This window comes from Lissotriton vulgaris, chromosome 6 (genome assembly GCF_964263255.1).
Source record: "Lissotriton vulgaris chromosome 6, aLisVul1.2, whole genome shotgun sequence".
In the NCBI taxonomy this organism is placed as follows: domain Eukaryota; kingdom Metazoa; phylum Chordata; class Amphibia; order Caudata; family Salamandridae; genus Lissotriton; species Lissotriton vulgaris.
Window position 1 is genome coordinate 648,513,255 of NC_141694.1, and position 21,560 is coordinate 648,534,814.

General features: G+C 42.3%; 1 protein-coding gene across 1 annotated transcript in view; it reads left to right on the forward strand.

The window, feature by feature from the left end:
- Positions 1-21,560, forward strand: part of MDN1 (midasin AAA ATPase 1) — a 2,142,100-nt gene that overhangs the window by 9,616 nt on the left and 2,110,924 nt on the right. The window contains exons 2-3 of the mRNA XM_086926648.1: positions 14,837-15,063; positions 16,624-16,848. Coding sequence (XP_086782774.1) covers positions 14,837-15,063; positions 16,624-16,848 — 452 coding nt within the window. The remainder of the gene's footprint in view (positions 1-14,836; positions 15,064-16,623; positions 16,849-21,560) is intronic.

Consider the following 21,560-nt stretch of genomic DNA (forward strand, 5'->3'; position numbering starts at 1 on the left):
TTTATGCAAAGCATTGTTATTTACAATGCCAGTAACTCAAACTTTAATGCTGCGAGACCTATTGCATTGTAAATTCTTGTTACAGATTCCAAGTGATCCACCAGTCAGGTGGAATGTGTGGTTTAGGTTCATTTATTAAATATTTAGGTGCCTTGAGGGGGGACACTGTTTAGTGCTGAACACAAAAGATTTATTTTAGAACACAATTTAGGTTTTGAGGGTCAAGCTGCTGTGGAGCATTTGCCGCCCCTTGATCTAGTGGAAGGAAAAGATGAGTTAAATGAATTTGATCAAGCGGTAAAAATGTTAGAGAAACAGTTTGATGTTGAAGGCAGTTTGATTGTAGCTAGACAAGAGAGCAAGACACAGAGTATTGTATCTTATGTTGCTGCTTTGCGTATTTTAGCTTCTGAATGTGAATTTGAACATTTTACTTCAGTTAATTAGAGATCAGATTATTGTTCCCTGTAGAGACAAAAAAGTTAAAGAAAAACTTTTGACTCTAAAAAATCCGTCTTTGCAAGAAACTATTACAATTATAAAAAGTATTGAACTTTCTCAGAAGGCTTCAAGAGAGCTTAAACCTGAGAAAAGTGTTGTTGGTATGGTCAATGAGCGTAAGGATCAGGGGGCTAAGCGTCAAGTGGAGAAAGATAAGTTATTTGTTGAATCTAAGTGTGCCAGTCACAGGGATGTGGAATTCATTTACCCCAACGCCCAAGACACATTGTTTGGGGTCAAGGGCAACAAGTGTTCATGTGTATTTTGTCCTTGGGACAGGTAGGACCATCCCCAGCAGCACAAACCCTTTGGCTGCAAGTTTGCAATACCACCTTATGGATTAGGGAAGGGCACGGTCTGCAGTTAAGGTAATATATGGTTGTAAGCCCTGACTGCACTTTTGACAGTGGTTCCAGTATAAAAATGTGTACACCCGTTTTCAAAGTTTAGCAATATGAGGCTATGTATAATGCTCCCAGAATGCTCTCTCATTTGATGCAAATATTTGAAGAAGCTTGAAAGCAAGATTGATGTTTCTTTGCTTTCAAAATAAAATGTTCTTTAAAAAAAATGACAGCTGGAAAAGAAAACATTTTGCTAAACTACTGTAAAATTGCAGGTACCATTTCTTTGCAGCATCATGAGTGGATGTATGCTACTATTTCCCAAAAGTATTCATAATGGAAAATCAGTGTAACCAGTTTAACCCTTTGCGTGCGTCGGACGGTTCCCGTCCGACGTCACAGTGGGCGTGTGTGGAGGGGGCCGTCCTTACCACGCCCAGTCATAAATCACCCGCACTGCGGCGGAATTCCAGCTGCGGTCAACCGGATAATAAGATTATTGGAAACAAAAATAAACAAGCATTAGCAAAGCCAGTAGCTCTGAAATTGGTGGTCAGCTTTTTAGTTTTGTCAATATGTGAATTGTTTTGGCATGGTTTTTGTAAAACCTTATTGGTATGGGAGCTGCTGGCCCTTCACCATTATAACAAACATTGGCAAAAGCAAAACATTTTGGTCTTAAAAAGCGCACACTGCCACAGTAGTTACTGGCACTGAATAAAACTACTTTGTGTGCTGATCTGCTCCTTGTTTAAGAGCAGAATGCTGTTGCACGCAGTGAAGTCAGTAGATACAGAGGGAGAGAGACAGAATTTTAATAAACACAAAAGATCATGGTCAACACCAGACCAAATGAGGGGCCCAATCATTCAAGAAATTCTCAAAAGTGCACCCATGGTATATGTCCTTGCATTAAGTACAGCTATACAGTTTTCGTGAATTCCCCAAAAAGTACAGAAGTAGGACAAGAAATAGTACTACTAGAAAATATTTTGAACTGCATTTTAGCATGAGCAAATGTGCATGTGTAGATTTGGTCCTGCGAAAATCTGCATGTTTGCAAGTTCACTTTCCCACCAACCACTTTTTTCCCAACCCTGGAAGTAGGTTTACGTCTGCTATTGTCAGGAGTAAATTTCCAACATTTCTCAGTATGGGAAAGGTTTAGAGAAAAGTTGTTGAAAACCCTTAAAACATGCAAGTTAATAGGTTTGCATAGAGTCAAAAGGGCATTCTAACCCTGGAACTATTGATTACCACTACTTTCAGCCCCATATGTAGATCTACTGAAACGTAGAAACATAAGGGGATTGCAAGTATTTAAACACTACTATGGTATGCACCCTTGCATAATCAGAGAGGGTATATCAGCGCTCTTATATATTGAGATTGCTGCCATAATTTGTAGCTGCACTACATGGCACCTAAGAGACAAGTGGATTTTGTTACATGACAAGTGGATTTATGAAGCAACCTGCCCCATGGACAAGTAGATATTTTAATAAATTCCACACCCCTGCCTTCATATGTGCAACCATGGGGCCCCATATCTGCATACCCAACTTTCTCCTACCAGAGCCGTTGAGAGCATACAAACTGTATTCAAGATTCAAAATGGTATAAAATCTAGCTTTCCACAGCTCAAAGGTAAGGGCATCCTATGAAGCCACATAAAAGCAATACAGAGCCTAGCTACCGCAGTCGCCAGGAAGATAATGCAGCGAAGCATGTAGGTTGTGTGCCCCACCTGCACGTTCACCTCCATCCCTAAAAGCATGGCAGAGGCTGAGATATTTGAGTGCCCCAGCTTTTTTTCCCGAGGAATTTCTCAATATGCTTCACAAGGTTGGACAAGCACCCACATGTATAAAATGTGTACAATATCGGCTGCATCTACCCCACACCGAAAACACTTTCCATTGTTAGCCCCTCCCGATTTTAGCATGGGTATGGTACAGATTACACACCGTTTTATAGAGCTGTGACTGTAGATTAGCCGATAAAATCGTCCCATCCACATCAATAGATTGCTCAACACTAGTGCCCTGGCATCCTATCCTGTTGTCTCATTTGAGATTTTGGGCCTCTAAATCCTCATTCTGAGTATCAGGCAAGATATTGTATAAGGTCCCAATGCAGGAGTTTTTTCTAATAGCCTCTACAACAGGATTTGGCCCTAGTATCTGCCGCTTTTCACATAAAAAGTTGCACATTTGCAGAAACTTAAAAAAAATCAGTCTTAGGCAACTGATATTTATCTGCTAACGTAGCATATGATGCCAAACTCCCATTAGTATATAAATCACCTACATGCAGGATCCCTTTTCTTCTCCAGCTGTACATAGTTTTATCCCAAAAGATTGCCGGGAGTAAACCCGAGGCGGACGTTTAAGTGTAATACGAGACAATTTGTGGAGAAGTGGAGAAGTGTGGCTCAGGGGTTAGAGGCGGCAGACCCGGAAGCTGAGATCGGCCCTGGACCAGGGTTCAATTCCCCGCCTCGGCGGGTCTTGGGCTAAAAATTCCACGGACTCGATAATTCTCGCTCCGGTGCCTTCTCGACTCAAGGGTTCACACTCTGCGACTCTGGGCAATAGCTTGCTTAATCTCCACAACGGCCCCTGGCGGCGGGATGCCTGGCTTTCACCTTGTGGATACCCTGCCGGGGCTATCTCACAGGGGAATACCAGGACGGGTTCCCTAAGCAAGCGCCGGGAAACCCACTGCGGGTAGCTGTGCGCTATATAAGCTCAAATACATTTACATTTACATTTGATAATATTTCCGGATAACCTTCCAAACCTTATAAGCGGCGCTTAACACCTAGAACTGAGTTTTAAAAAAAAAATAACTGAATTCCAACATCACAAATAGTCGGCTCTTCACATCAGCACCCAACAGCATTTGATAGATGGATGGTAATTCAGCAGAATTAGAGACCTCTTCTCCTGTTAATAAAATTAGCATATTCTTAAGAATAATAATACAGCGTAAAATCCAAAACTGCCCACCCACCCACCCTTCTCCTGGGGTAGCGTAATTAAGCGCATTGCTCTTCGGGATTTCCCTTGGGCCCATAAAAATCTAGCACAGATTGACTGAAGTGATTGCAGCTGAAGGCGGGTGAGTTCTAATGGGACTGATCTAAAATAATATAAAACCAGAGGTAAAATCATAATTTTAAGAATTTTACTGCGCCCGACCAGTGTAAACATTCAAAACAATCTAGTTGTTGTTTGACTGTCATTGAAATAGACCCCCAATTAACCTCCACTAATGCCTTTAAGCATGTCCTTAATTTAATACCCAGATATGATACCTCGTCCATTACCCTAGGATCATTGCTGCAGTCTTGATTCATGCACAAGATCTGTTTTTTTAGACACATTAAGTTTTTATACCCCGAAACCGAGCCATATCTGTGAGCTAGCTGTTCTATCTCAGACATAGCAGTTCTAGGGTTAGATGTTACCACAGCTATATCGTCTGCATACTCAAGAACCCGATACTGCCCTTGTCTACAAATAACGGATTCAATCCTCAAACTATGCTCTATCATGATTAACGAGCATTGGCATAGCCAATAGGTCTCGCCTTTTGGATCTAATACGTGTTTAGTCAGTTATTGATTTTGCCAATGTCTTTAAGCTATGTTGTAAGGCAGTGAGGCTGCTGTACAGCATGTTGAAAAGTTATAGTAAAAAAGTGTTAAGCATGTTTGTTATGTTACATTTAACCAACTGAACGAGCCTATTAAACAAGCATTGGAAATGCAATAGATTTCCCATTTGCTTGAGTAGCAGGTGTTGGCGTTGTAAATAACATTGTTTTTACCTGTGTGTTATGGAGCGTATGTTGTAACATTGAATTGTGTGGGGTGGATTTGTGTAGTGGAATTATGTGGCATGATGTGCAGTGAAAATATGTGGATAGTAATTGTGTGGTATTGAGTGTACTGAAATTAGGTGGAGTGGCATTGTGTGTTATATAGTTTAATTATATGTAATGGTATTTTGTCTTTTGGAGTGGTATGTAGTGCAGTTTAACCCCTTCGACGCTCATGACGAGCTCAGCTCGTCATGGAGTTTCCATTGATTTCAATGGAAATTACATGGAAGAGCCAGAGGAGCAATAGCATCCAAGTGGTTAATTATGTGGTGTGCTGTTGAATTTTGTAGTGTGGATTGGATGTATATGGAGTGTTGTGCAATTGTGTTGAGTTGAATGATTTGGTATGGTTTTGAATCATGTGGTCTGGATTGGAAATGTGTGGAGTTGAATTGTGTGGTGTGGAACTGTGGGGATAATCAACAATAACTTGTGAAAAGCAGTACACCACAGCGCCAACCAGCTTTTCGCAAAGAGCAAGACCTAGTAATAAATCTTACTTGCCCTGCTACCCCAAACTATTATTTAAATTAACAGGGAGCGAATTCATGAGTCAAACCACTCGACAAGTACTGCACCTAGCTGTTTAACCATTTTACTACATCTTCATACAGATTTGAAGGCATGGTGCCATAATTGTCAAGTCGGGTGGGAATGGATCTAATTTCATGTTAAAAACTGTCACCTTTAATAAATACAGTGCAGTGTTGTAATGTGACATATTAAAGTCTAAGCTTCTGCATGTTAAAGAAATACATCTTGTTTTAACTTTGAAGATACTTTAGCACATTTTATGTGATGTTTGTTTTAAGATTTCATGGCAAACATTCTCTAGGCTCGGCCACAGACTCTTAAAGCCAAACCAGGCCATTGGCTCGGTTCTCCTTGTTAATGTGTGGACTCGTCCACCTCTATACATAAAAAAGAAATTTAGACGCGGATTTTTATACAGGGGTTGCAGCATCTCATTTATTCCGTTGTAATTTTCATGTTTCCTTTTACACTAGTTTTGAGTGCTACTGCTAGGCATCTTAAAGTCAAGGGTGCATCCGTACATGACACCTGGTCGAAGAGACTACTCCTTATTTAGCAATGACAAACCATTCGATATTACATTGTTTACTACTACTTGTAGCACTCGAGGTGAGTAGCTCACATGATCTTTCAAGTTTGAGTGGGCTTTTAGTCTCGCATCCCAGGTAGATCAAAATAAATGATGACAGTTACATGTAAGAGGTCAATGATCTGTCCCCCTTTCAAGAAAGGAGCTCCTAGGCCACCTGAGTGCGTATAGAATCAACAGGAATTGTTCCGGTATTTCAGTGCAGGAACTGCAGAGAAAGACCGGTTCAGCATCTGGCAGATCAGGAGGCACTTCGGAGATCGCATTGGCGAGTAATTGTCCCAATAAAGGGACTTCTACTGAGAGCCCCTGATCGCCATCTTGTGCAGGAGTGCCTACAATATGCTACCTGGCACAAAATAATTTAGACACAGACACTGTATTGTCAGACCTTCAAGAAAAATTTACAACTTCAATATTGTACAGTTACAATTGAAATAATATTTTCCTGAAGTTGTTTTGAGAAACAATCACTACTTCTAAACTTGATAATAATTAAGATGGCATGGCGATAAGTTCACTTAGTGTTACTGTCCAAGAAAGAAATTCTGAGACCGGATAATTATTTCGATTTTGAAAGTTTCACTCTTACAAATGGACTTCATGACTCTGGTAAATGTGACATCAATATTTGTTTCTTTGTGGCGCTGCTGCACTGCGATTTAGGATAGCATTGCGCTGCAAAGTTGGTGCATGTCACAGGGGAGGTGTAAGGAAGCAGATGGGCCCACGAAAGTAGGGGTGTTTATTTGTCCCTGTGTGGATGCAGCATATAGTATTGTTGTAGGGCGCTGAGGAGCGTTGAGAAAAGAAAACAAGCGTTAATGGCCTATTAGACAAGCGCTGAAAGACAATCGCGGCCAGTGGTCCATCTACAGCGTTTACCTTACAGGAGCGACCAGCGGCGGGCGCGATAATGCAAACAGATGGCGCAGCTGCTCGCTCCTGCAAGGTAAACACTGTACATGCAACAGGGCCAATTGGAAACAGTGCAGTGCATGCACAAGTTTCCCAAAAAGTACAGAGTGATTCCAAAAGGTCACGCCAAATCAGTGCTTGCTCGCTGTGTAGGCAAGACCTAAAATGGAATTAATATACAATGATAACAACAAAGGGGAGCACGGACACCCCTGTCTTGTACCTCTGGTGATGTAAACAGGTTCAGATACTAAGCCCATTTTACAGACTTTAGCGGTAGGAGTTCAGTATAAAACCTGTATCACTTTCACAAAACTGAGATGAAAGCCAAACCGTCGTAAAACTACCCATAAAAAAATCCCACGCGACCCGGTCGAACGCCTTTTCCGCGTCTAAAAGAATCAAACTAAATGTATTACCCTGAGTGTTAGCAGCATCTAGTAGAGTTATCACACTATTAATATGGTTAACAGTACTCCTCCTGGGCATAAACATGTGTTGCCGAATTGACACCAGGGGAGAGATCATTTTCGCCACCCTGGTCGCAAGTATTTTGGCATACGTTTTGCCATCACAATTCAACAATGACATGGGTCGATAGGAACCCGGGAGATCGGGTTGCTTATCATTTTTCTTAAAAACGATTATGCATGCTTCACCCCATGATAGCGGAGGTGCCTCTAACTGTGCTTGCTGAAATGTTATCAACATATCATCCTTTATCTCTTGAAAAAAAGTTTGATATACTTCGAGTGGAAGTCTATCGGGTCCCACTGCTTTACCATTCGCAAGACTGTTAATGGCTTACTCGAGCTGCTCCATAATTATTGGTGCCTCTAGCATATCTACATCCTGTTGACATAATATTTCAAAATTAATATTCTGTAGCAAGCTCTCACTTGCCTGTGCAGCTGAACCATCTCCGGTGTATAATTCCTCGAAAAAATCATGAAAAACACTAAGGATCTCATCAGCCGTATGTACCACATTACCATATTTATCTAACATGTCCTTAATTCTTTGTCCCACTACCCTTGAGCGTAACTTTGCGCCAGGCAGCGCTGTGCTGCTTCACCATATTCATAGCTTTGTTCTTTATTAAGAGTGTGTTTGGCTATTGATTTACTCCACTGCAGGTTAATTTTAGCTTTACAGCGTGCAACCTCAATTTGCAATAATGTAATATCCGCTTTTGCTTGTATTCCCTGCTTGATCGTCTCTTCAGCTATTGTAAGTTTTGAATACAATTCCTGCACCTCCATCTTCAGCTGCCTCTGCTTATGTAGCCTAAAACTAAGGGTCTCTCCCCTGAACCAAGCCTTTACAGCTTCCCATATATAGCCCCATGTGGTAGAATTACGATTGAGTAAAAACTGCCTAACCCACTCTTTCATATGCACAATGAATATCTTATCCAGCAAAAATTTCCTTTCAAATGTGAAGGATCTAGCCTTCGGTCCTGCATTAATTACCTGTATATCAAGTATTAAGGGGCCATGATCCGCTGTAATCTGAGGGAAGACTTGTATTTTAGCTGCTGCCAATAACACTGTTCGAACAAAAAAAGAATCTAACCTAATTAATTTTTGATTTGGGTGTGAATAAAACGTATAGCCTGGATCAGGACCTTAAAAAGTAGTCCAAGCATTTGCCAACCCATGATCCACCACCAAATGCTGGAGGGCCTTAAACACTTTGGGCTTCCTACGTGTGTAATTTTTAATGTCTGACTGTAAATCCTGGGGCTCCAAATCTATATTAAAGGCACCACACAGAATTAGCGGGGTCGGCCATGATGCTAATTTGACATTCAACCTTTCTAACACTGCTGATTCATCCAAATTAGAGCCATATACTGAACATACAGTAGATCTGACATTCCTTACTGTACATTCAATAATGACCCACCGCCCTTGTTTATCTGCTAAAGCTCTTCCCGTCCCCTGCACTGTGCTTTTAGCCGGTACTGCTACTCCTTGGTTTGTGGTAGATTGTTGTGTGCTTATGAACACTGAATATCCAAGCTCGGCTAACAGGTTGCGTTTACTCCATGGGATGTGAGTTTCTTGTATGCAGACGAAATCTGGCTGAATCACCCGCAGCTCTGCAGCCACCCGTTGTCTCTTCCCATAATTATTCAGCCCACATACATTAAGGGAACAAATCTGCAATTCCGAAGGACATTTCCTATACCCAATCATAGATAGATATTTTTGACAGATCGAAGGCTATATGATTTAAATGTGTACACTTCTCTTTTTTTGACTCTTAAACTCTCATGGATTGTTTTATTCTACATTCCCCCCCACCCCCCCCCCCCCCCACCTACTCCACCTGTACAGGGCTTCAGCCGAAACCCTGCCCCTCCCATACCCTTACCCTGAAAAGAGGCTTGAGGACCAATGGACCCCGAGATGGATCAAGCTCCTGCCTCCACGGATCTCCCCGTCCAGTTAGTGCATTCCTTTAACTCCCATGCCCCTATTGCCAAGACTAGAGAGTGGGGCACATACCCCGTGTAAACAGACAACCTAGGGGTGAAACCATAGAAGAAAGAACCCCCCCCCACCCTATTGCCACCACCTACAAACTGTTAATAATATGATGTCAGACTTAGAGATGTCTGCAAAATTTACAAAACATGAATACTTAGAAGGTTCATCAGATTATGAACAAATTACTGTTTTAATCACTATGGTCATCATTATTTGCACAAATCTGCAAACCCTAGAAATGTTTATACTTATAACCAATGGGAACATTGTATAACGCCACCACAGGGTAGCTCTAAAACATTGTATGAAAAATGTCCATACTTCTCAGGTTTTAATGTCTCAAATCCAGAAACATGTGAACAGAACAGGAATGAAAAGTATGTTGACTAATACTAAGAAAATTTATTCTGCAGCCTTTTATCCTCAGTTGTCCACATTAGGCTTTGACTTTTGGAAAGACAACATTGAGACAAACTGTCTGGGGCACAAAAGACAGGCATGTGCAGGGACTAGAAGCTCTATTTAGAACCTGCATCATCGCTAAACAAATAATGTTTTTAAATGACACTGTTCAACTGATCTCTTGTCTTGGCTTCGCTAAGATAAAACATTTAAACAAACCGTCCATACCCACACCTACACCTGATAGCAAAAACACTTCAGAGGGGGTGGTCGACGTAAAAACTATTTTACTTAAAAACAGAACTAATCCTGATTGGAAAAAATGGTTAATCTGGCCCACAGACTCAAACAACTGTCAAGATAAGTTCCTGAATAAGACACAAGGGTTCACATTCACTAGGCCAGATCCAAGATATGTCCAGAGACAACATCCAGGGATAGTAACAACATACAGTGTGGTAAAACTATGCCTTGAGTGGCTACAAAAATCCACACTACCAGATATAAGACAACACTTAACTTTACTTAAAGATGGCGTTGATTTTAGGGACTTCTTACAAGGGCCTCCTAAACCTAGTCATAAACGTTTCATATACGCGGGTATCTATGCTGCTTATAATGAAGCATGGAAAATCACGCTTATGGAAACTGCAGAACGAATACGAGAAATTGATCGTATTAATTTACAGAAATCTCTCTCTCTAGTTGACAATGGGTTAACGACTTTGTCATCCAGTATTTATTCTTTGGACAGTATTGTATCCTCTGCCATAGACATAATGGAACAGGACTTGTTCATGTTACAACATGGACAGTCTCAATTACGTTCTATAATGCTGCTAGGCTGGACGTTACAAAAAAATCTTCGTTCAGGCTATGTGCCTTGGTGTCTAATCAACACCACGTCATTGTTTTCTGGATTTAACCTTACAGATAAACAAATCTCTTTGGCACAGAGGGGAGCAGACTATACGGTACTGAGCATAGAAAAACTGGAAAGATCACCATTGACCATTTCTGAGAAACCAGCCATAGAGTGGATAATACATAGCAGTGACGATTTTCCAGTTTCAGTATTGCTTGAAACACATACCAGCGGGCCTGTATGAAAGGTTGAGTAAAGAATACATCAAGTTAACCTGGGATTTACCTTACACACAGATGTTGGAGTGGGGGAAAAGAAGTATTTCTTAGTGGTACAAACTGCAAATGCGCACTAAGCGGTACACTTTTATGTCCGGGTATTAACTTACAAGGAGCCTGCGATTCTTCTACCAACTTATCCTGCCACCTGCAAGGTTCTCCAGCTGAAGTGATAGATCTAATTTTTAGGCAGCTTTCGAATGGAAGCTACATTATGTTGAATGATCATAGCTGGTGTGGCATGTTGCCAGGAAAAGCCGATCACGTAACTGTGTCAGCCAGAGTCACTTGTTGTATGCAAGTATTGTTTCTTAAAACTAAGACAGACGGGGAGTCGCCATTATGGCCTTCACTGAACAGCTCTTCTATACGAATTGATACTATAAGCAGAATGAAAGCCATTCTTTTACAAAAAACTGACACTGACCTCGTCCAAAGAGACAGATGATATGCAGGTTGCAAGGCCCTCTGCAGAGATACATGCCCTATTATCAACAAACTGCCCCATACATTTCGCAGAAATGTTAGGTCGTATCTTAAACATGTCTGATACCAGTTGTATTGTACATGTATTTAAGGCAGTTTTTTCTGGACTGTTAGCACCCTCTGAAGCAATCCTAGGCATTTTTCCAAACTTCAGGTTTAGGCGTCCTGCCTCTCATTTTGGGACTCGTAGCAGAAATACTATTTTTGTTCCTTTTACTCCGATGGGCAAGTCCAGTCACCAACGACACACAGATTTCCATAAAGAGCACTCTCCTGGCAATGAAGTGTCCTGAGCGTATCGTACAGATTTTTAGACTGGCTCGTTTAAGAGATCTGAATACCATGTGGTTCCTATCGTTCAGACCAATCTGGCAAGATTGCATCTTACCTGTTCTACGATGCCTGGTATGTGTAGAAAAATTAGTGCTGGACAGCTGTCTGACACTTCCATCAGCACTGCCCACGGATGTTGATACTTTGCTTGGTTCGGTAACGGCTCATGCATTGTGTTGTCCCCACCGGCTATCAATCCTGATGACGGCATTCATTGAGGTCTCACAGACGCAAACTGCTGACGGTGAGATACGTGGATCGACAGACACACTGGTACAATCTTCATCTCCTGTGAACATTGCTAATGCGGCTGACGCCGACGGCGATGCTTCACATTTTAACGAAGTAGTCCAACTTTCACCTACTGTGGTAGACGATTTTTTGCCAGCTTAGAAGATTTTGTTTTCTCCTAACGAGAATGACTTTTGAAAGTACCACACAGCATTCTATTAACTCTGTATTCAACCTTCGCTTTTCAAAAGAACACTTCTAACTTTGGAACTATATTTTTCTACGATTTGATTTGACTTTCTTCCAAAATTCAACTTTTTTTGGCACAAAGTAATCTGCTTAAAGTAGAACTATTATTAGAGTACAAGAATTCTTTGAATACTTCCAAGAGACAATATCTGACCTTGTCCAGAACCAAAACATTTTATATTTTCTGCTGTGGAATGGTCTCGAATTTTTTTTTCTCCTGTAATTAAGAGCCATTTCATAAATGTAATTTCATAATTCATTCGGATAGCATTTCCAATGTCATACTATATGCATTGAATAAAAACATTGCTTTTAAAATGCGTACAGCACAAATGCTCATTTTTCAGTGCAACCATTTCGAATGCATTTTATGTATTTTTGAGTGGGATTGTAAGCACATGCTTTAGATATGTTTTAAATGCTTAGAATTTAGTAATGTCGAACATAATAAAGTGGAGTGGGTGTTGTATAGCGTTTTAGGACCCAAGTGTAATTTTACCGATTCATGCTCTTATATAGGTATAATTCACATTGCCCTTATATAGGCATAGAAATCGTAACCATATTTAGACATAGCCTATGCAGTCCAAATACAGGCATGGCTACTTCCACCAGTTCCAAAAAGCCACAGCGATTTCTTGGAAAATCGGCTTCAGCTGATAGGGAACCTCCCCTCGGTTGAATATTGATTTACAGCTGGCTCTGCAGGGAAGGTTCTAGAGGGTGCTGCAAGCTGATTGGTTGGAGCAAAGACTTTGGTCTTTTTAGCATAATGATGTAGATAGGCTACTATAATCTAGGCCTCAGGCCTTTTCTAGGGCCTACTACTACAAAGTGCTTTTGGCACTGCTTTTTTATTTACCGTGGGACTCCCGCCTTGACGACGGGGAATGATTCAGGCATGTGAATCTATGAAAGATACCAATACTGGATAACTGAAGTTACAGGTAAGTAACTTGTTTTCTTCTCTCTGTTGAACTTTAAAAAGTAAGCCAGCAAACAGTGAAGAATGCAAATATTGGCCACAATTCAGTGGGCTTATCCATGTCAAGCTGTAAATGAGATTTGCCATATTTCAAGAACCTACAATGAACTGCCTTATTACTGCTTACAATTACTTTTGACAAAGATTTGTGTATAGGTGCTGTAGGTGTACTGTGAGTATGTACTGTTACGTATGAAGTAACACTGGGCAGTCAGCAGGGATGTGTAGGAAGCTGGCTCTTTATATAGTGTACCAAAAAGAGGTATGCTGTGTAAAGAGTCCAGTGATCCTTTGAGTGGACAGAGTATTGCTATAGCAATCCTCTGGGGTTTGTGGAGGATGCACAGCTGCGCGACGAGCCGGGTCTTTGCAATTCTCAAGACTAGGTGCGGTGAGCAGGGTTTGGTGCCAAACGTCCAGAGTAATCTTTAGTTCTCAGAGGTTCGGTTCTTCAATGTCCTATTTTTTTCAGTCATTGGAATTTGAAGTTCTGGATACAGGGAGTCACCTAAATACTACATTTTGAGGAGTTAGGGGAGTGGAGAGTCGTAGCTGATGGGGTATGTACTTTTGGTATCACTATGCCCACTATATGACCACTTCCTCTGGGACGTGGACATAACCATGTCTCAATTTAGTAAATTCTGTTATTACCAAGATGATGGAATATTCCTAGAGTGTGGTGCTTCAGGCAAGTCACCTTAGGGGTTAAGCTGTTCTGGGTGTGCTCCATGCCTACTTCTCGTTCTAATTTTCTGCCTGTCTTGGTACCAAATGGGCCTCGGGCAGGTGGTGGCATCTCCGAGGTCTGGGTGATGACGGGGTTGCATATCAAAGGCGGCGTGGTGTTGAAGCCTCCGGCCTATATATGCTTACTACTAGCCACCATGTTAGGTGGTGTTTTACACCTCCACCAATCGGGCATTGTTCCTGACCTCCAAGAGCAGGGCTTTCACCTCCTAGGGGGTCACAAAGAGGTCTGCGGTGGCAAGCTGGACTGGACACTCGTAGTAGGTTTCAGAGGGTACCTCTGGGTACATATGTTAACAAATCCATCACTGAAATCAAGTGTGGGTTTATTATTACGAGATGTTTGATACCAAACATCTTTGGTTTTAGTGAAGCCATCTCATAGCTGTGGAACTCGTAATCACCAGTGCCCAGTACATACACTCAAAGTGGCTTCCCTGCTCACTGGTAATGTCCAAGATCCTACTTGGACAGCACAGTGGCATATCTGCTCATGCAGATATGTCTTCACATGCAATATTATGCACCCTGCATTGGGGCTGTGAGGCCTGCTGTAGGAGTGACTTAAATATATTGATTGCTTGCAGTGTCTTCGGGCATGGTACCCAGGAGGTGTGCCATGTCGTGTTTTCGCTTCTCTGTGCCATGTCATACTGCGTGCAATGGCTGTCTGCATGAGTGTGCTGAGGGGTCCCTTAGGGTGGAACAATACCTGCTGCAGCCTTTAGGGACCCTCTTTAGTACCCATGTCCCATTACCAGGGGTATCATTTACTAGGGACTTACAGGGGTGCTAAATGTATTACCAATTGAAGGAACAATTGTGCAGTTTTAGGGAAAGAAATGGCACTGGGGATCTGTATAGCTGGAGCCCACAGCACTTCTGTCAAAATTGCATCAAAAAGGGGCACTTTCCTACAGGATGTATGCAGATTTAATGTTTTTTGGATAGTATGAGATTCATGTTAATGTGTGATTTACTTTTTCAGGTATGGAGTCCGCAGGACCGCCAGGCCATCCTTAGTTCCTTAGCACAGCTGTTGCTGGACAAAGAATGCACCTTGCTGATTAGCCGTCAACTTCGCCCATTGCTTCTCGATTTGCTAGAGAGAAATGCTGTTGCCATTAAAGGAGCTGGCCAGATCAATCATGACCTGCACGAGAGACTGTGTGTTGCAATGGGCAAGCTGATCACCAGCCATCCAGATGTGCTTCCGTGAGTGGCTTTTTGTTTTATTTCTGTTATCTGCATTGTTAGACTATATTTTGCAGGGTTATGTTTGTGTGTTTTACCGCTATCAGACAGAAGCACATGCACTCACTCAGGCGCTCTTCCTTTCAGTTCCTTCTCCAGCACACAATCCTTTTTTTTTTTAACACAATTTTATTGAAATTTCACAGATAATACAATATGCATAACAATCCCCTTTCTTGATAGCTTGCATCTCACCTTCACCACAGTCAATGGCGTGTACAATTAATCCAAGTACAATATAAAGGTTCAACCAGAGAACCGTCTCATGATATGTAAAAGCAATCTCAGTCAATGGAGACCACTAAAAATCTTAATTATTGAATGTTTGCATTCCCCCCCCCCCCCTCCCCCAAGTCTCCTAATCACACATTCTCTATGATACACTTTTATTGGCTGTACAGGTCTGTTGGCAATCTGTGAATAACTCCCTTAAAGTATGTTTCCCTAATGATGGTGTGGCTGGTTATTGAGGCCAACCTAATTACCTTGGATCCGTTTTAGAGTAACCTTACTTCGGGCCAAACTTCTGGCTCTTAGTTGTAGTGTTGAAGTTGTTGTGAATGTTTTTTCAGCTTTGATTAATTTTCCAAGGGGGCTCTTGTGATCAAGGCCAACATTCTTCTTGCTCATATAAACACCATGTATAATGTATTCCTAACATCTGGATATACAACACGAGCTTCCAGGACATTTCTCACATCTGCCTTTGTGTTTGAAATTTGCACTTGGACTTCAGCGGAATAATTTGCAAACGTTAGGTATCATTTACACCCCCTTGACCATTGCCTTGTGCCCTGAACTGAGGATAAAAATCATGAATGAATGACGACTGAATAAAAATTGGAGGCGTGAACGATTAACAAAAAGGATGACACAATGATCTGAACTGAACGTTCACTGCTAACAAAATGCATTGTGCCAGCTGTTATGAGCTTACATCTCATCAGTGTAGACTCTATTCCCATAGTAAATTAAGTTATGTAAATTGGGGAATGGCAAAATCTACCACCAGCAGTGCTTAGTGGCAGAAGTGTGGGTTGTAGTACTATATAAAACAGATCATTAGGGCAGGTCTGCTTAAAATGAAGATGTACATCATTCATTGTGTCTTTTACTCATCATGGATGTTCTTAGGTCAGGGCCGCTCTCCCTTGTGTCTTTATGCAAGAGGTGATTTATCAGTCACTTTTCAATAGTATTGTATTGGTTAAACCGGTTTCCAGCAGGTTGGAGGGTTGCCTGCATAATGTTTTTGGGAACATGTTTAACCGCCCACATACTAACACTCTTCACCCATATATTCCCTGTGTGCTCCTTGGTCCTCCTCAGATTGATGTGCCTACTAACCAGTAGAGCCATAGAGTATGCACTTGCAGCATTGTTTTTTATTCAAACTGAAAGCCAATTGTGCCCATATAGCCTTCTCCTGAGACCCACAACATTGCAAAAAGGTGAAATAGATAACTGCTGTGCTATATAAAATATGCGTAATATACCTGTTTCTTGTTTCCTCTGTGAAAGGTTTGCCCTGCGCTATTTTAAAGGGAGTTTGCCGGTGTTCCAAAGGCTTTTCCTGGAGAGTTCTGACGCAAGCACAGTACGTTATGGCCGCAAGAGGATGAAGCTCCGTGACTTGATGGAGGCTGCCTACAGGTTCCTGCAGCATGACCGCAACTTTTTCAGTGAGATATGGGACTGGAGTGTGTGTGTGCCACTGCTGAGGAGTCACGACACCTTGGTGCGATGGTAAGTTGTACTAAAGATACATTTGGCAGTGCTGAAATCTCTTAATGTCACTAGATGCTGATACACTTCGGACTGATGTTGCGTTAACAACCCTTTGAGTCTGTGAGGATTATGTATTTAAGTGATTGTTATTGGACACTATTATGCCCCTGATGAAAGAGCTGCCCAAATGTACTGGGACAGACTAAAGGTAGGCTTAAACTTAAACAAAAAAAAACAGTTAAAGGATAGGTCATTCCTAATGCCAGTGATGTATATTACCATGGACTTCACATCCCTAATTATAAATGTAGCTCATCAATGATAGTAGAAGTCATTAGGCAAACTGGTACATTTTGGATAACCTGGCAAATAAATTGATAGCTGGTTTTCATCAGAATTACTATCCATTTGCTAACCAGGAAGTGTGATTATAGCCACCTTGCGATTAACGTGTGTTGGTGTATGGTGTACCATGTTACTGCAACACGTTACATTGCTGTTGACCACAGCCTCAACCGTCCGTCCCCTCGACTTGTCGCAAGTGCTAATTGACTGCACCTTAAAGGTATTCTAGCGGCGACCAGCCTTACCATCATGTGGTGCAGTTTGCTTGAAAAAATACATTGGGATGATCACTGCCTTTTAGAGAATTTGCTAAAGCCTGTGAATAATGGAGAGGTAGGAGCATTGTTTATAGAGTGGGAGACAATACTCCTAACATAGAAATAAGATGACAGGTAATTTAACTTTTCCTTCTGCGTCATGGAATTCTCTCTGATGTTCATAAACAGAATAGAGTAGAACACCAGTGTAGGGTTTGTTTCTAAGCAAATACATGATGCAATGGGTTTTCTTTATCAGAGCATTTGTTCTGTAGTCCGATTCAATGCAATAAGGTCAGGTTAATGTATGCACAAATCTCCAGACTGGTGCTTTTGCAAAAATATGAAATTGGAACATTTCACATCAATAAGCAGTAGCTGCTTCCCCACGTGTTGAATGAGCCGTAGACTTGTTCGAAAGGGACTCAGCCATTTGATAACAAGCAATTATACAGGAAACAGTCTTTTTAGCTGTGATGTGTTTTGATAAATGCCCGTCCCATATGGACCACATCATAACATACAAGTTTTTTGATCTGTCTAAAGGTTTTGGTTTTATCCAATTTTTATTTCAGCACCCTTTCCACTTCGAGAGTATGAAGTAATAAAATTGTGAGATTGATCTATAGGAAAATCTGAAATTGGATCTTAAGGACACTTTGCTACAGGAGAAAACCAAATATGGTTCCAGAACGAAGAGTCACCCTTCTGGCCGATGTTCTAGCCTCAAGAAAAGCAACTTTTGATGAAAAATATTCAGCTCTGCCTCATGCATGAGTTCTGGAGGGGACCCATTAGTTTGAAAAAGTCAATTTTAAGTTCACAAAGGGAGCAAGACCTACTGATTTGGGGTGGAAGGGGGCTTTTCTCAGCGCTTTTAGAAAACCCTAATCACTGCGACAGTGAAAAAGGTGTTACAGGGACTTTTCCTTTAAGCAGTGGTGAACGCTAAATGTAGTTTAATGAAAGAACTTAATGCCAGAGTTTGGTAAGCAAAGAAAATAAGATAATCTCTTCCTGTCTCTGAAGGCACCATGCACAGAAACGTTTCCACATGTTGGCATGTAATGAACGGGTGTAGTTTTTTTGTGCTTATTTCAGGATTTTCATGCAGTACTCTTTCCACGGATAATGCACTTGTGGAGTTGCTCTACTGTTTATTGATTTAGAGAGAATAACCATGACTTCTAATTAGGATTCCCTCTCCCTTCTCATCACTCAGCTGAGTAAAAGGGGTTCTAATGGAATACAATTGTATATCACCTTTAAATGGGATAAACATTTACCTAGGCTTAGTTGTATGTTTTACATTAAAAAGAAAGGTTTATAATCATTTAGGGGTTCTGTGTTGGGTTACTTCTGATTTCCTCTTCAGTTTTATTCCCCTTTTTATTTTCTGCAGTGGGTCTGTCTTGCAAAGGTGAGATGCTACACTTTCATCTTAAGATGACCAGATACATTGATCATGTCGCCTTTCCTATTATATTGCTTTTCTTTACAACTTAAAGAAAACCTAGTGTTTTTTTTGAGGAATAAACGGTAAAGATAAGACTATGTGATATTTTATCAAGGTGATGCCTCTCTACAAGGGATCTGGTGAGTCCCAAGACCTGTAATACAGTTAGTGTAATATTGCGACAATAAAGTAGATTGGGTAAAATAGTTGTATCTTTAGTTATTGGAAGAATGTTCCTTGAAATACCGCCAGAAGGTGTAATAAGATGGAAATGAAACGTTACTGTATGAAAGTTGTCTGCGCATCATTAGCAGTGTTACAGGCATGTAACTCAATCACTGTAGATAGTAAAATTTTTAGGTCTCGCCTCTCAATGCGCATGCGCATTGAGCAGAGCGAGACTATAGGGCTTTAAACAGACTTTACCCAACTGGCGATTTGGTGCTGTGCCCGTGCGGTTTTAGGTCAATGCGCACCAAATCACCGTCTGTTCCCTCAGCCGCACTCCTCCCACACCCCCGCTCCACCCCCTCCCCTGCCTGCCATGTCGCATTTCTCCTCCCCCCCTCCCCACAGCAATGCCCTCCGTCTTGGCTCGTTTTGCTTGTGGGAGCGTGCAGGACGGAAGCTGCAGTGCCTCCTTGTGTCCCCTGCACCACTCCCCCCTTGTCTCTCTGTGCCCGCCCCCACCACTCCTATTGAGCTGCTTGTTTTCATTTGCAGTACACCATGCGCGCATTTACTTTGATAACAGTGGCTCACCGTTTTAACTTGTTTTAATTCCCCAATCTGACCGAAAAGTTTGCCGATGCCTGACGTGCTACTGACCTCTCCACAGCCATGCCTACCTAACGGAGTACATGCTTGTATATAGCCAGCCAAATATAAAGTACAACAAAAGAAACATTTGTCGCATTTCTCCTCCCCTGCGTCTTTTTTTTTTACCAGCTCCGCCCCCTCCCCGCCGTGTCGCATTTGTCCTCCCCCCTCCCCTTCTCTGCCTTCCCTCTGTCCTTCAGTTACTTCATGCCTTTGCTTGACCTCTTTTCCTTCATTCTTTTCGTAACCTCTCCTCCTACTCCGCCTTTCAGCATCCTTTCATCCCCTTCTTCCTCCCCCTCACTTCAGCCCTCCCTTCTCGTTTCCTCTCTCTTCTAAACTCGTCATTCGTCCCTGCCTTCAATATCCTCTCTTCTTTCCCTCATCCGACCCCCTCCATGTCCATATTTACCCTTGCCCCCTTCGCCCCCTCCCCTTCCCTCTCTGCCCCTCCCCATCACTGTTGGCCACACCATTGAATTGAATTAATTCCGCCATGCTGTTCGCAACGGGCCCACCCCTGCAGCAGGCATTGCCTGAAATGAAAGGCGCTTGGAGGTCTCCACGTTTGTGGGAGCGTACAGGGCGGAAGCTGCAGTGCCTCCCCCTGCACCACTCCCCCCTTGTCTCTCTGTGCCCGCCCCCACCACTCCTATTGAGCTGCTTGTTTTCATTTGCAGTACACCATGCGCGCATTTACTTTGATAACGGTGGCTCACCGTTTTAACTTGTTTTAATTCCCCAATCTGACCGACCAGTTTGCCGATGCCTGACGTGCTACTGACCTCTCCACAGCCATGACTACCTAACGGAGTACATGCTTGTATATATGTATATAGCCAGGCAAATATAAAGTACAACAAAAAAAAATTGTCGCATTTCTCCTCCCCCCTCCCCTTCTCTCCGTCTTTTTTTTTTCTTACCCGCTCCGCCCCCTCCCCGCTGTGTCGCATTTGTCCACCCCCCTCCCCTTCTCTGCCTTCCCTCTGTGTTTCAGTTGCTTCATGCCTTTGCTTGACCTCTTTTCCTTCATTCTTTTCGTAACCTCTCCTCCTACTCCGCCTTTCAGCATCCTTTCATCCCCTTCCTCCTCCCCCTCACTTCAGCCCTCCCTTCTCGTTTCCTCTCTTCTAAACTTGTCATTCGTCCCTGCCTTCAATATCCTCTCTTCTTTTCCCTCATCCGACCCCCTCCATGTCCATATTTACCCTTGCACCCTTCGCCCCCTCCCCGCCCCTCCCCATCACTGTTGGCCACACCATTGAATTGAATTAATTCCGCCATGCTGTTCGCAACGGGCCCACCCCTGCAGCAGGCATTGCTTGAAATGAAAGGCGCTTGGAGGTCTCCACGCGGGGGGTTCTCTTTGTTTTCCGCCCAGGCGCTGCTTTGATCGGTGGCTGATTATTATGAGAACCCGGAGGGGCTCCGGGACCCCGGCGTTAAGGGCTCCTCGTCTGCAATCGGATACTTTTAGAGTCTCGGATAAACCAAAGCTGCTCGTGCATTATTAATAAGCAAGGTTGTTATTTGTCCACTACCATGGTGGTCATCCGTGAGCAGCCGTCTTATTGGCGCCATGCTTTCAGATTTTTGTTCTATTTTTTCTGCATTAAAATACGTGATTCTACAGTGCCATATGTAACAAGCGTTTTAGCATTTATTTTCTTAGGATATATTAAAGGCCATGCGTTCATTAGGCGCGAAGCAGGAGGCTGCTGTTTGGACGCTGCCAAACACTTCTGTATTATTGTAAGGTAATACCTTACAAGCTATTCGTGCTGCCATTGTAAAAAATAAATACACTAAAAATTGGGCATCTTACTGTCGTCAGCACCACGCATTCATTAAGC